Source organism: Cinclus cinclus, chromosome 20 (assembly GCF_963662255.1).
Source record: "Cinclus cinclus chromosome 20, bCinCin1.1, whole genome shotgun sequence".
Taxonomy (NCBI): domain Eukaryota; kingdom Metazoa; phylum Chordata; class Aves; order Passeriformes; family Cinclidae; genus Cinclus; species Cinclus cinclus.
This window is the reverse complement of record NC_085065.1, coordinates 10,112,237-10,126,870: the sequence shown is the minus strand read 5'-3', so window position 1 is coordinate 10,126,870 and position 14,634 is coordinate 10,112,237. Positions and strand designations below refer to the sequence as shown.

General features: G+C 47.2%; 1 protein-coding gene across 2 annotated transcripts in view; it reads right to left on the bottom strand.

The window, feature by feature from the left end:
• GNA13 (G protein subunit alpha 13) overlaps nucleotides 1–7,846 on the bottom strand; it is a 29,160-nt gene extending 21,314 nt beyond the window's left edge. For both annotated transcript variants that reach the window (XM_062506158.1, XM_062506160.1), the window contains exons 1-2: nucleotides 7,554–7,846; nucleotides 5,043–5,269 (exon numbers count right to left, since the gene is read on the bottom strand). In XM_062506158.1, coding sequence (XP_062362142.1) covers nucleotides 5,043–5,269; nucleotides 7,554–7,836 — 510 coding nt within the window. In that variant the 5' untranslated portion in view covers nucleotides 7,837–7,846. The remainder of the gene's footprint in view (nucleotides 1–5,042; nucleotides 5,270–7,553) is intronic.
• Between the last annotated feature and the right edge of the window lie 6,788 nt (nucleotides 7,847–14,634).

The following is a 14,634-nucleotide window of genomic DNA, read 5'->3' as shown; positions in this document are numbered from 1 at the left end:
CCACCATTATCTTGTCACTGGGGCTGGAAAAGAGCAAATCTTCAAAAAATCCAAGTCTCTCTTGAGGATCTGAATGGCCCATTTTAAAGTATAAATTTGTAAAGCATTTTTCTTTCCACAGTTATAGCAACTATCTTTGATAAATCCTTTTCACCTTAAGACCAAGAGATGGCAAGTAGCCTTTTCCAAGGGCTTTAAGGAGTCATGCTCACTGCACACAGGCCATCCTGTGATCTGATGTTTGGCAGAGTATTGACTGGGGAAAGGGGAAAAAACTCTTCATATTTCAACATATATAAAGCAGCAGCTTTTTGGGTTTCCACACAGAAATTTAAGCAATAGTTGGTATAATTACAACACTATATTTCAATAAACTAACTCTGAATTATGTGATTAAACGGCCAGACAGTCAATGTTCAGAAAAATGTTGGGTGACTCTGGATGTCATGTCTGTTATGAAGATTCTCCTGTCAGTCTCCCAACAGTTTACGCACTCAGTCATGTCCCAACAGAAGCAACTCCTGCACCCTTCGAGCAGAGTGGGACAACTGTACACCCAATCCCAGATCCAAGAGGAGATCCAAGGAGAAAGCCATTATTATTTCCCAACAGAGGCATGTGGGGAGGTTAAAGAGATGAAAGCCAACACATTGCAGAAGCTGCTGAAAGGCTTCTGATAGTCACTGTCACAAACACACTGTAGAGACTTTGATGAGTGCCAGGTAAGACCTCTTTTTCCAGGCTCTACACTTGTCTCTTCAGAGGGAGTTTGTGCACTGACCTCACAGCTGTCCCAAAAGGGGAAGACCTCAACATCTGGCAACTTAGCCTGGCTTCACATACAACTGACCTCTGCAGGACTTGGCTCTATAATCAGGCACATTACAAGATATGCTGCCCGTGCACCTGAAGGAACAATAAACTTTCCTAATATTCTGCAGTGTCCATTTGAGGACTCATATTTTCAGTAGAGCTTAATTGATGTTCTTGTGTGTACAACAGCCCCACCAATATTCAGACAGAACCTTGAAAAACCCAAGCAGAATAAAACAAAATACAATACAATCTCCCAGTACATTGAACAATACTTGCCAAAAAGACTCATCTGCAACAGAAAAACACCACATGGAAGCTGCTGCAAAGCTATCAGTGTAACTTCAAGCAGAACACGCCTTTTCCTGTCTTCTATAATCTGATCTAGCACTTGCAGACATGTCACAGAAAAAGCTGTGATCCAGAGGTGAGCACATATCCTACAATCCTTACAATATCATCTGTATCTGCAGCTCTATGCAAATACGGACAAAAATAAGGCGTCATCTCTTCCTCTGCAGCTTTCTGGCTTAAAAATACCCAACAGCATCCAGCATAACTTGCAAATAGGGCAAAAAGTATCTGTCTGAAGATCAACAACTGCTGGTAGCAAAGATGAAAACCCACCCAAAAGTTCCCTTTAACAAGAACAACCCTGAACACATTCAAAGCTTATCACTTCCAAGCAACTCGGCTCTCATCACGCTCTCCCATTCTGAGAGGAGACTCGTGGAGAATACTTCAAAATGCTTCTCTGTTAACAGCTCTCACAGCAAGTTCAAGAAATGACTGACATGAGAGAGGAATACAAGGCTGCTCTTACTCATGAGGGCCTTGCTCAGTGTTCCACAGCACCAAACGCTGCTCAGCTGCCAGTGCCTCGGAGCAAAGCTCCAGGAGAACAGCAAACCCTCACAGTCACACACTGAACAGCTCACCAGCACAAACACAAAAGCCAGGAAATACCCAGGTAAGTCAGTTTGCATGCTGCAGAATTAACAGAATGGCTGTGTTTATCCAAGTCGTTTCCGGAGATTTTTAGCGGAACCCAAGCAGGAAATGTTAATGAGGTGTCAGAAGGTGTCGGGCTGATTCGACTAAATCTGTAACTCATCCTCTCAGCCACCTGAGAGGCCAGAGGAGAAACAAGCCTGGTGGCTGAAGGAGGGGAAGCCTGAGGATGAGCACAATCTCCAGAAGTTACAGAACTGCCTGAGCTACAGAGCCAGCACAGCGTGCAGTTACCTGTGCTAGCGGAGCAATCACCTGAATGAATCTGGTTTGCAATAAAATGTGAGGGATTATAACATGAACCACCTGGGAAGCACTGAAGTGGCACATATTGCACTAAGCTGTAATTAGCTCTTTCTAGTTTTAAAGCACTACACAAGAATGACCTAATGAATTTTCATAAATGCTGCTGCTGGTAGCCAAAAGGCCCCTATTTTTATACCAAAGAAAATAAATTATATTGGCAATCCCATGACCACTTGAGTTAACAAAATGAGGAAGGACACTCCAGTGAACTAGACATGGAAATGCTGATTCCTAATTCCATTAAAATACAACCAAGTTCTTTTTTTTTTTTCCTGCTATAAAAAGATTACATTGTTTCCTTAGGCTCCCAACATCATCAGTAAAAGATCCTGGATAAAAAACAAAAAAGCAAGAGCAGCTTAACAAGCCCTCACAAATGTACATGTATGTTGTTTTTAACCATATTCTTGCAGAAACTTCAATCATAAACCATTTTCCTCTGTACTTCCTACCTGCCCAAGATACAAATGGCTTCTACAGTACACGTTCTTGCTGCCTTTCCTCCAGAATTTATATGTAAATTTTGACATATTTCACTCCTTAGCCATCACTGCTCCATTTTCCATTTGCTCACCTCTGTCCCAGTGTCTTATTCCCATGGTAAACACCACCCCAGTGTTTCTGCCTGTGCTCTTAGTATAACCATGTTCTTCAGTCCAGTGAAAAGTTAAACTCAACAGTCTGAAAAGAAGTTAGAGCAGATATAGTTCAATAATGCTGCTCTACCATGTCAGTCCCAGCACTTTACACTATTTTTTGTGCCACTTTTCTTCCTCTCCTACTCATCTAATGTTTGCTGCTATCTCTCCTTTCATCATGGTTTTTTGCCACAAGTAGCTAAACTGGAAGCAGAACCGTATTTTCCTCTTTTTCTCCATTCTACAGTATTAACAAATTTTAGTCTGAAGTCTTTCCTTCAAGAGTCTGTACTCGACATGCCTGAACTGTCTATGTCTCTCCCAACTTCCCCCTGCTCTACCTCCTGACTGGGACACGCCTGTCTCTCCCTCCTTAACCATTTGTGTCCTCCTTTCTTGTCACAGCACAGACCTGAACTCTCTGAACACTCCCCTGCAAAGCCTGGAGCAGGTACAGCAAAAATCCACACTGCTCCAGGAGCTTCCCTCTGTTCTGCTGCCCACACGGAGCTCTGGCAGAACTTAAGCTGAAGCTTACTGGGGTAAAACTGAGACTTCATGCTTGGCCAGCACAGATCACACTGCCTGCACTCAACACAATGACATCATTCAGCTGCATTTTCCCCCCCCCTTCATGTTTATAATGGCATAAATATGTCCAGCTGAGATTTTGAAAGGATTTAGGAAATAAAGTAATATAAGTAAAAATAAAGCAGTTACCTTGCTTTCAAAAATTATTAGGACAGTACTCAATTATTAAGAGCACCTAAAAAATACTCCTGAGTTTTCCCTATAGCACAACATGATAAATATATATATGTAGCAGATAATTATACAGATTTAGGGACTTACGGAAGAAAGCAACAGCTTTTTTTCTGTAGGGTTCAGAAGAACAAATTCTTCTCAACCCACTCAAAGTGAAGCTCTGCACATGTTTCAGTTATGGAAAGAACCCACTTTCCAGAGCCTCAAGATGACAAAACAGTAATTGCTCCCTTCCCTTTGCTACACAGCCTCAAGTCACTAAACATGTTTAATGGAAGACAAAACTGTTTTATAGAACAGATCTTAAAGCAGATCGCTCCAGCACAGCAAGTACACCACTAAAAGTCACATCTGCACCAGAATCTTCACTACATCAGCTGAAGGTGAAACTCAAGGAGCAACAGGTTTCCTTAGGAACTTATTTACAGAGCTCAGCCCAGGGCTGGGCAGGTGATAGGCCACTGCAGCACCTGCCCATTCTGCAATCTCCAGAAGACATTCCATGATCAGGGCAATACATATTTATAGAATATTTACACAACCTCTATAAGTCAGGCTATGATTACACAACCATTCATAATAGCTCAACAGCAGACATCATGAGCTATTGTCTGAATTCATACTAACACAAAGGTTATTTTTAAGATATAAAAACACAAAGCCACTTATGTTTGAGAGACCTACAAGAACAGATTGAATCTATTTTAAGGTTTTCAACCCTTACCCTCCACAAAACCCAAGCCACTGGCATACACAAGTCTGTGAACCAACAATCAAACTTAACTCAATTTTTTATTTCTTTTTGCAGCATTTGCATGGGAATGGAGAAAAGGGAGTTCAGCTATCACAGACAGCTTGAGCTGCAGCTCAAGAATCAAGAGGTTTCTTTTCCCTTTCCAACCCCACTACTGAACTGTATACTCTGTCTCTACCCCACTATTAAATTGTGTATTCCATCTTCAGCTGAGAACTTCAACGTAACAAAAATCTCATTACATGAGTATTAACACAGACATTCAAAATTAAACAGGAAGTATACACAGGGAATGTTTGCTAGATTGCTCAAACTGGAATAGAGAAGGGAGTGGTTTTTAAATTCTTCTCATTAACCCATGCATATCTTTTCTTTAAAAATCACATTACTATTAGGCCTGTCTTTATTGCAAATCTTTTTTTCTTCTTTTTGGCTTGGTTTTTTAAGTTGATGCACCAGTTAACAAAAGGGTGGTAATAATCATATGGTAAAAATACTGTGCAGGTACCAGCTTTGTTACAAAACTTAAAAGCCCTCAATACCTCAGCTTTCCCACATACGAAATGAGGATGATTACGTCAGAATCTCTTTCATTATTATTAAAAAAAGGGGGGAAGTAGCTAAATGCAGCTGTGTGCAACACCACAGAGTAACAGTCAACCACTCAAAAACGCATACGGAAGCGGCCTCACCGAGGAGCAACGCAGGAGCAAAATCACACAGGGCAGTTAAAGACACTGAAGGCCAAATCTTACCAGCTGGAACTCCCTGCGCCTGTCGTAGGCGTGCTGGATGCCACTGTCTGCCCACAGGGCTCGGATGGCCGGCAGGTAGTCTAAAAAAACACCGGTCTCCACCATGCCCTGCACCACGGTGACCGCGCGGGTGTCGAAAGCCATCACCTTGTCCCCGTTGCTCTGGTTGGCAGGATCTCCCCAAGGGATATGGAGTTTCTCTCTGGCATCCACGAGGACTCGCACACCTGCAATGACAAGGAAGAGCACTGTGAGCAGAGTTTCTCAGCATCTACTGTTTCACCAGCCCACAGAGCTGCGCAGAGGCAAACAAAGCACCCAGTCTGTACAAAGCTCAATAGGAACACCCACCCACAGGGAACCGGGGAGCGTCCACAAAACTGACTCAGACCACTACATTTACAGGTGATACCAAACCCCAGGTTTGCGACCCAAAGAACATGACCATGATCAACAGGATTATATCCACAGTGCCAGTTAAACTCTTCAAAAAGCGTTACTTTTAATTACTAAGTTTATCCAACCTGTGCTACCAAACTCTTTCACTTGGCATGAGTACAAGACAAAGTATGCTTAAAAGTTTATTTTAAAATACGTTACACGACCTGATGGCTTGCTTCAAGGTTCTCTAGCTTTTGTGTTCTTATCAACTTGGTATCCAGTTATATAAAAAATTATGCAAAGAATCTCTATCATTGAGTATTTCTATCATTGCATTTAATATTTCCAGAGAGACTAAGACATGTACTAAAATCATTGCACTTGCTAAAAATATGTTTCTATAGCTTAAGTGCAGAAGGAGTTGTATCACCTAAAGGCTTCCTTGCACTTCTGTGGTTGTTTTGGTAAATATTCTCTAGAAGAGAGTATTTTAAACTTTGTTTTTAAAGTCTTTCTGAACAATATAAACCCAGTGGTCATATTTATAAGGTAAACGCAAGGAAATTATTTCTAGTACTAAACTTAGCAATGAAAAAAAAAGAAAATTCCAGGAAGAATAAGCAACTGTAAAGGCATGGGAAGAGACATAAGGAAATTAAGATGTGGCAACAAATGACTGTACAATAACATACTCATTCAGTGCCAGTGTTCTGTCAAGGTTCACTCCCTTTCCATGATTCTTCTCTGTGTCAAAGGCAGGTATCTGTCAAATCTATCTGTGACTGCAGGAAAACAGCTTCCCAGACAGATGTGCAGTTCCTACGTGCATGCTTTCACAGAGTACAAAGTCATTTTAAAAATAAACTTTAACCTGGTTGATATATGCTCGTGGTTTCTAGTGCCCTGCTATCAATAGCTTTTCCAGGTTTGATTCATAAGCAGGTTTGTAAAACAATTTTCTTTGAGAACTGCTGGATTTTCAGGGGCTGAGTCTGGCAACATTTTGCTGTTTTGAAAAACTTCATTGAGATTTTCTCCAACCATTACATAGTCCAAACTGAAAATCCAACGAGCGATTTAGATAAGAGAGAAAATGAGTGAGGATAGCCAATGAAGTCAGGATGACAGCAGTGAAATCAAGCATCCACTACTCCCCTAAACCATGTGTGGAGTTTTGGCAAACATCTATGAAGAGAGGCTCTGCCTGCGGGTTGCTGTTAATTGATGTGTCAGCCGAGTTTCCAACACAACAGCAGCAATTCTTCCACTGCAGCAAAATGTTGAGAGCACAGGGCTGGGCTCCTCCTCACGCACTTCCAGGTGCATCTTCCCCCCATCCATTACCGCTCATTACTGCACTCGCATTACCAGGAAATCACAGAATCACGGAATCAATTAGACTGGAAAAGATGTCTGAGATCATTCAGTCCAACCTATGACCGAACGAGGTGGTCCTCGTCAACCAGACCTGCCATCAAGTGCCACGTCCAGTCACAAAACACCTCCAGTAACAGTGACTCCACTACCTCCCTGGGCAGCCCATTCAAGTATCTGAAGAAACTCTTCCTAATGTCAAGCATATACCTCCACTGATTCAGCTTAACACTGTCTCCTCATCCTATCTCTGCTTCCCTGGGAGCAGAGCCCGACCCCCACCTGGCTACAGCGTCCGTTCAGTGCTTGTAGAAAGCGATAAAATCGCCCCTGAGCGTCCTGTTCTTCAGGCTGAGCCCCACCAGGCCGCCCCTTGTGCTCCAACCCCTTCCCCAGCTCTGCTGCCCTTCCTTGGCCTCGCTCCAGCGCAGCACCAAGAGGCAAAACCCGGGACCTCCCGGGCTCAAACCGCTGCTCCTGGGGCCGGGCGCCGGAGCCGCCCCGCGGGCCGCACCCGGGCGGCGCGGTGACAACCCCGGCGGACCCGGAGGGGCTGCGCGCCGGCCCCGGGGGAAGGATGAGGCGCCGGGACAGCGCGGGAGGAGGAGGAGGAGGAGGAGGAGGAGGAGGAGGAGGAGGCGGCGGCGGCCCCGCGGCTCCCCCGGCCCGCGGGACCCGCCCGAGCCGCTTCTCCCCGGCCCGGCCCGGCCGGGCCCGGCGCCCACAGGCCGGCCCGTCCCCGCCGCCCTCACCCACCCTTGATCACGTTGCTGTAGATGGTGGCGCGGAACTCCTCGCGGGCCGCGCGGTCCCAGTCCTGCCCGTGGATGATCCGCATCTGCTTGAGGAAGGTGGACTTGCCGCTCTCGCCCGCGCCCAGCAGCAGGATCTTGACGAGGCGCTTCACGTAGGTCTTCTCGCGGTTGAGGCACTTGTCGATCTCCTTGGACTTGCGCTGCTGCTCGGCCTCGCCGCTGGTGAGGAGGCAGCCGGGGAAGCAGCCGGACAGCGCGGAGCGGGACGGCAGGAAATCCGCCATCTTAGCGACCGCTGCCAGCGAGGGGAGCGCCCGCCCGCCGCTCCGCGCCGCGCGCGCCCAGCACCGCGCCTGCGCGTCCCGCCACGCCCGCCTACGCGCGCTCCCGCCCGGCGCGTGACGAGCGCGCGCCCCGCCCACAGCGCGCGCCCCGCCCTCCTCGCGGCCCCTCACAGGAAATGGCGGGAGCGGCTGCGGTCGCGTCAGCCTGAGGGACTCTCAGGAGCGCACAGCCCGACCCTGGCCCTGCACTGCGCACCCCAGCCATCCACCAGGGGCCTCGGAGCCTTGTCCCAACGCTCCTTGAGCTCTGGCGGGCAGAGCTCCTTTTAACCGGACTGGCAATTTACTTGTAAAACTCTGCCTTTTCCTCGAGAAATCCCCCGACTCGCTTTGAACTGGAGCTTGAAATTGCGATTTTTGAGCACCGTTCCTGGAGGAGATCCAGGCCGTACCTCCTGGCAGGTGCCAGGCTGTTCACGAGGAAACACACTGAAAGAACGTTCAGGCACAGGGTGCTGCTGTGTAATGGGGATAAAGGTTTATAGATGCACATGATCATAATTTTAACGTGCTTTGTAATGGAAAATAAGGTGGAGAATGACTTCATGGTGTCATTAAGGTTTGGAAGAGACCTTTAAGATCAAGTCCAACCATCCACCCAGCACTGCTGCTGTAACCATAAAACCAATCACAAGGTCTGGATGTTTCTCAAACACCTTCGGGGATGGTGACTCCACCACCTTCCTGGGCAGCCCCTTCCAATTCCAGACCACCTTAACAGTGATATTTATTTTTTTTTCCCAGTCTCTAGTCTGAATCTCCCATGTCTCGTCTTGAGGCCATGTCCACCAATCCTCTCACTGTAGGCATGGCAGAAGAGACTAACTCATAGAAACCCAGAGTCAGTTAGGTTGGAAAAGATCTCTGAGATCATCCAGCCCAATCTGTGACTGATGACCTCCTTGTCAACGGGCACCAATTGCCACATCCAGTCTTTCCTTAAACACTTTCAGGATGTCTCCACCACATCTCTGGGCAGTCCATTCCAATATCTAATTACCCTTTATATGAAGAAATTTCCCATAATATCCAACCCCAACCTCTCCTGGAGCAGCTTGAGGTTGTTCCCTCTTGCCCTGTCCCTTGTTCCATGGGAGCAGAGCCTGACCCCCACCTGCCTGCACCCTCCTGTCAGGGGTTATAGAGTGAGAAGGTCCACCCTGAACCTTCTTTTCTCGAGGCTGAGTCCACAGAGTTCCCTCAGCAGCTCCTGGTGCTCCGGCTCCTTCCCAGCTCCATTCCCTTCTCCAGACATGCTCCAGCCCTTCAGTCTTCTTCCCAAACTGAGAGACCCAGAACTGGACACAGGAATTGACACATGTCAATTGACACATGTCCTGTCCTTGTCCTCATCCGTGTACCTGTCCCTGGCTTCTCGTGGGTATGTTTAGTAGAGAAGACTGAGAGATCTCAGTAATGCACATAAATATCTCCAAGGTGAGTGCCAAGAGGATGGTCCCAGACTCTTCAGTGGTACCCAGTGACAGGATGAGGAGCAATGGCCATAAACTAAAACACAAGAAGTTCCACCTCAACATGAGGAAGAATTTCTTTCCATGGAGGGCACAGAGCCCTGGAACAGCTGCCCAGGGAGATTGAGGGGAGCCTCCCTCTCTGGAGACATTCCAAACACACCTGGGCCTGTTCCTTTGTCACCTGCTCTGGATGACCCTGCTTTGGCAGGGGGGTTGGACTGGGTGATCTCTTCCAACCTTGACAAATCTGGGATTCCGTGGAAACGAGCGCCAGGCTCAGCTGGCCCTGTGGCTGTGGGGAAGCTGCTGGGCAAGCAGCCCATGCAGGTCAGCCCTCGGTCAGGGGGGCAGGATGGTGCTTGCCTGCTAAGCAGGTTTTTTTCTCGGTGCAGAAAGAGTCATTTTGTTAAAATACTTTGAAAAATTGGCACATCCTTCCTCTCTGCCTGGCTGACAAGAGCTGCCCAGTACTGCAGGGCTGCAGCACCAAGCTGAGCAAACACTCTGGGTCTGACCTGTCACAAGGCTGTACAAGGAGCAAAAGAGAGTGGGACTCCATCTGATACCGAGTGAAAAGGAGCAAAGATATTATTTTCAATGGCAACCCTTTGTGTGAGGGGTAGAACAACTCATAGGCTGAGGAACCTGCAAAGGTTGAGGTACCTGCAAATCTGAGGAACCTTGGGACTGAAAATCCCACACTTCACTCAACCCAGCCCTAAGCACAGCTGTTCTTTTAGACATTTGTTTAATAAATGAAATACCATCAGTACACTATTGTTGTACAAAGATTGCATTAAGCATTTGTCTCTCCTTACATCTCCTATTCTTTGATACCTGCTGAGTTTTCCTCTCAATCTTTTTCTGCTTGTTTGGCCAACATCAATCATAACTTAGAAAAAGAAAGAAATAAATGTGGACACTATAAATGTGGACACTGCAAGGTGAGTTTAGAACTTGGCCCCAACTGGAAGGACCTTCAAAATCTGAAATGGGTATCAGTTGGTCCCACGTAGGGATGAACTGCATGGAAGTTATTTCACAGGGCCATACCAAAAGGGGAAAAAAAGCACCAAAAAACATTTCTCATAGGAGAACAGGATGTGGTATAAAATTAATACAAGGAGTATATCCTGGTGTTCTTGGTACAGATGTGGAAGCCAGTCATTCTTGAGCTCTGGTCTAAGTTTTAAGATATTTGACTCAACTGTCATCTCACCTCCCTAGCTGCAGAGGACTCCTGAGTTTCTACAATCAAGTCAGTTAAGTGTTGGGGAGCCCTTAACCTCCTCATTCCTCTCCCCTTCACATGAGGAGCTCTCCAAAAGCCCCGGTGCTCCGTTCCCCGTGTCCTGGCACAGCAGCCTGGCTCTCAGCGTGCTGCTCTGCGGGAGGGGCTGTTCCTGCCCTGCATGAGGATGTTCCCTGGAGAGCGCTCAGCATCATCCAGGTCAGGTGTGAAGCCAGCTGCATCCTCCCATCCCAGCAGCCAGGCTTCATCTCTAAGGCAGGGTGCATAAGGTCTTTCTCTGCTTGGCTTTTTTCCTTCCTCTTTGCCAGTTCTTTCCTTAGCTTTCCTGGAAAGCCCAGGAATGATGGGAAACAAATGCTGCCCGTTTGTGCTCGCAGCTCTTCCCATGAGGCTGCTAAGGAAGCTTCTCATTTTGAGTGCTTATGCCCCACCAGGCAGGACAATGGACTCTGGAGATACTTCTTTAACCATTGCCTTGCTGGCAGACCTGAGCTTAAGTCACGTCTCTCTCTTTGCTACAGTTCGCACAATTTTTTTTTTAACTGCTTTGAAATCTTCCTGGAAGGAACAGCGTGCTGAAACTGAGCCTCCACTTGTCATTTGCTTCACTTACGTTACCCCTTCCTTCCCTTCAGGGCTGTCCCCAGCTTCCGTACATAGAAAGGTGGCTTACTCACCAAATGCCTTCTGTGTTGGATGATTCAACTTTCTGATGTGTGAAGAAGGGGCAACCACGTAGGAAATGTGACCTTTTAAAGAAAACGGGGTGGGGGGGGGGGGGGGGGGGGGGGCATTCCCTTGGCAGCGCTTTCCACAGGAGAAACTCTGGAGAATTGAGAGTGGGTCTGTTGAGAACAATCACAACTTGTGCTGCTTCATAAGGAGACCAGAGGGATAAAATCCAGCTTTTCAGCAGCCCTTTCCCCAGCCTGGACACACTCTGTGTGAGAGGCTGTCAGGGATCTGTGGGCTCTGGAAGCCCATGGACACTGACCATTGCCCTGTGATATGATATGATGACCACGAGTGTATTTCCACTACAGCATCGTTTAACCCCTGTGTGTGGTAGAACACCCATGGAAACTTGCAGCTACATAAATACCACTGCATTTATTATACAAAACACGAGGTAAAGGGGACTCCCCAGAGAATGTCTTTCTGTATTATCTGGAGGGCAGGATGAACGTGGGGACTCAGAAATATGGAGGGAGCACGGCTGCTGCTGGTGCTCTCCACCACTCTTCCTGCTGTGCGAGTCCTTTGTTTCCTTGACCAACAAAATCACACATAAGCCAGCCAGGCTGTGTCAAAGTCTGGAGAATTCTTTGCTTTCCACAAGTGTGGGTTTTGTGATTAGAGGCCCAGGAGTGTCTGCTCTAGACAAGCCTCTATAATCTGATTTAAATGCCTCGTGCTTCATGTGGCAGATCTGCCAAAGAGCATTAACTGCTGGGGTGGTTCACCTGGGCACAGGTGAAATCTCAGCTCATTTCTCACCGTGTGTTTGGTGCTGTGGGTCACTCACAGATGTTAACAAAGCTGAATTTACCTTGGACATCTTGTGGAAATTACACAAAGTAGCTTTATAATAGAGGAATATCTGTAAGCTTTATCATAGCTTGTCAGAGAAGACTAGAAATAGAAAAAAAACCCCACACCTGACCTGTGAGGGGGTGTTTGGGGGATCGGAAGGATTTAAAATTATCGGAATCTTTGGAGCTCAGTGAGGCTGAAGAGCTCACACCTCAGCATGAGCTTCTCAGAGCTATTTCTCCTGGATCTCCTGCAAGACCATTTTATTTCTGAACTCACTTGAAGACCCAGATTTTAAATGTTTCTTGTGAATAATACACTTATATTTCTCAGTCTAGCTGTTAAAGTCAGTATTTTGGGATAAAATGACCATTTTTATTCCATTAAGGAAGTGGGGAACAGGAAGTTGTTGGTAGTTGATCCTTTACTTAGGCCAGTGTTAGAACCACACCTGGAGTATTTCTGAGTCTTTTACCACCACTTGTGTAACAGACCAAGTTGTTTGGTTTTAAACTGCAAATGGTTCAGAGGAATCATTGTAGATTATAACAAATTTTCCTGTTTTGCCTATCAAACCAAGAAAATTAGCTATATCCTTTTATGTGCTCCTTACTCACATATTACATTCCCAAAGAATTCCTTCCCAATGTACTCCTGCCAGTATCTGTTTCTCTAAGAGATGGAAGCACTTTAGTTTACTAGCATCGTCAAAATGCCTGCATGCCTTTGCTGTCCTTTCTCTTGCTTCCTAACTCTCCTCTGAACTCCCTTTTTTCTGCCTTTTGCCTCCAGGACTATTTGTGCTACTGGAGTTTGTCACCCTTGGCCTTTCAGGGGGGCATCAGGATGTGAGCTTGGTTTAGCCCAACCAAACAGCACCTCAGACCCTGAATTATGAGACACTACAAACATGAGGAACTCTCCTCCTGCTCCTTTTGGCCATCAGCTGATGCCTTGAAGCATGAAGCAGAATGACTTGGATACCAGTGTGGAATGACAGAGGTTGCTCATCATCTGCGTGGAGCAGAGTGTCTGATCCAGCATCTGCTGTGACTTTTGAGGGGAATTCCACATGGGAATGGCTGAGCAGACGCATTGGCTTGTCTGGGTGCTATGAAAGAGCAGAACTAGAGATAAAACACTTCCAAGAGGGCAGCAAAGCAATTGGGAAGGCAGCCTGTTCCTTCAGGGCATTGCTGTTCATGGAAAAAGCTCTGTTCCGAGCTCAGAGCCAGCCTGTTCCCCTCAAGTGTGAGAACCACAGATCCTAAATCCCGAGCAGTTACAAACATCGTGGAGGGGAAGGCAGTGCCCTGAGAAACAACTGCACACATGTGGGAAGTGTGGGTGCTCCCCTTGTGACATGGCAATGTGGATGTGAAGTGTGTGATGTACACATGGCTGGGGCTATGAAGGTGCCTGTCCAATCTGTTCCTGTGTGTCCTGGGCACACAGGGAGAATGCCAACAGAGCTGGGTGGGATCAGCTCATGGACAGAGTGATGTGAGTGCCTACTCAGGACGTGTACAGGTGACAGGCACACACAGGTGTAAGCACACACTCCTGTGTGTGTGTTCTCTGTGGTGTGCAGGAAGGTACTCATGCAAAGGGCAGTGCCTTTTGGCTGACAAGAATTGCTGGGAATGCTTGTCATCCGAGCCCTGGCACAGATTCTGTGTGAGTGAGGACCCAGTCTCTCCTCCTGCCCAGCTGTGCTGGCAGCTGAGCTGGGGGCAGCAGAAGAAACTCTTCCACTTTCTGGAGGAACCAGGTAAAATCTTGCTGGAGTTCTTGGCTTCCAGTCAGGTACTGTTCCCCCCTCCACCCCATGGCACAAAGCAGTTCCACTGTGAGGAAGCACTCTAACCACATGGTCTTCCTCTGGTCACTCTTCATCACAATTTCCCCTTGTGAAAAAGCCACCAACTCCCCAAACTGTCCACCTGGCTCCTGCGTCCACAGCTGAGGTGTCCAAGACTGCTGGCATTCAAAGGGCAGCTGCCCAAAGCACTGCTCAGCCCTCATACTTGCACAATGCTCGATCACAACATCTTGGCCTTAGCTTGTTTTACCTGACTTCACAAATTCCGGAGTGATCTTATGCCTTTATTTTCTCCATCACTCCAGCACATGCTGTTCCCCCTAGCCTGAGCCCCAGAGCCAGCTGGGATCTGTAGGGCTCTGCAACAGGTCATGACCCGAAACTCTGGGGGATGGGGCTGCCATTCCTTGGACACTACAAGTCCTAGGGAGCCGTGGCTGAGAAGGATGCTGTGACCACAGATCATCGCCTGAAATGCTGCCCTGGGCACTGCCCAACCCTTCATAGACAATCAGCCTCCATCGGTTTCTGTGCCTGTTCCAAACCCATTCCATTCCATTCCATTCCATTCCATTCCATTCCATTCCATTCCATTCCATTCCATTCCATTCCATTCCATTCCATTCCATTCCATTCCATTCCATTCCCCATCCAAC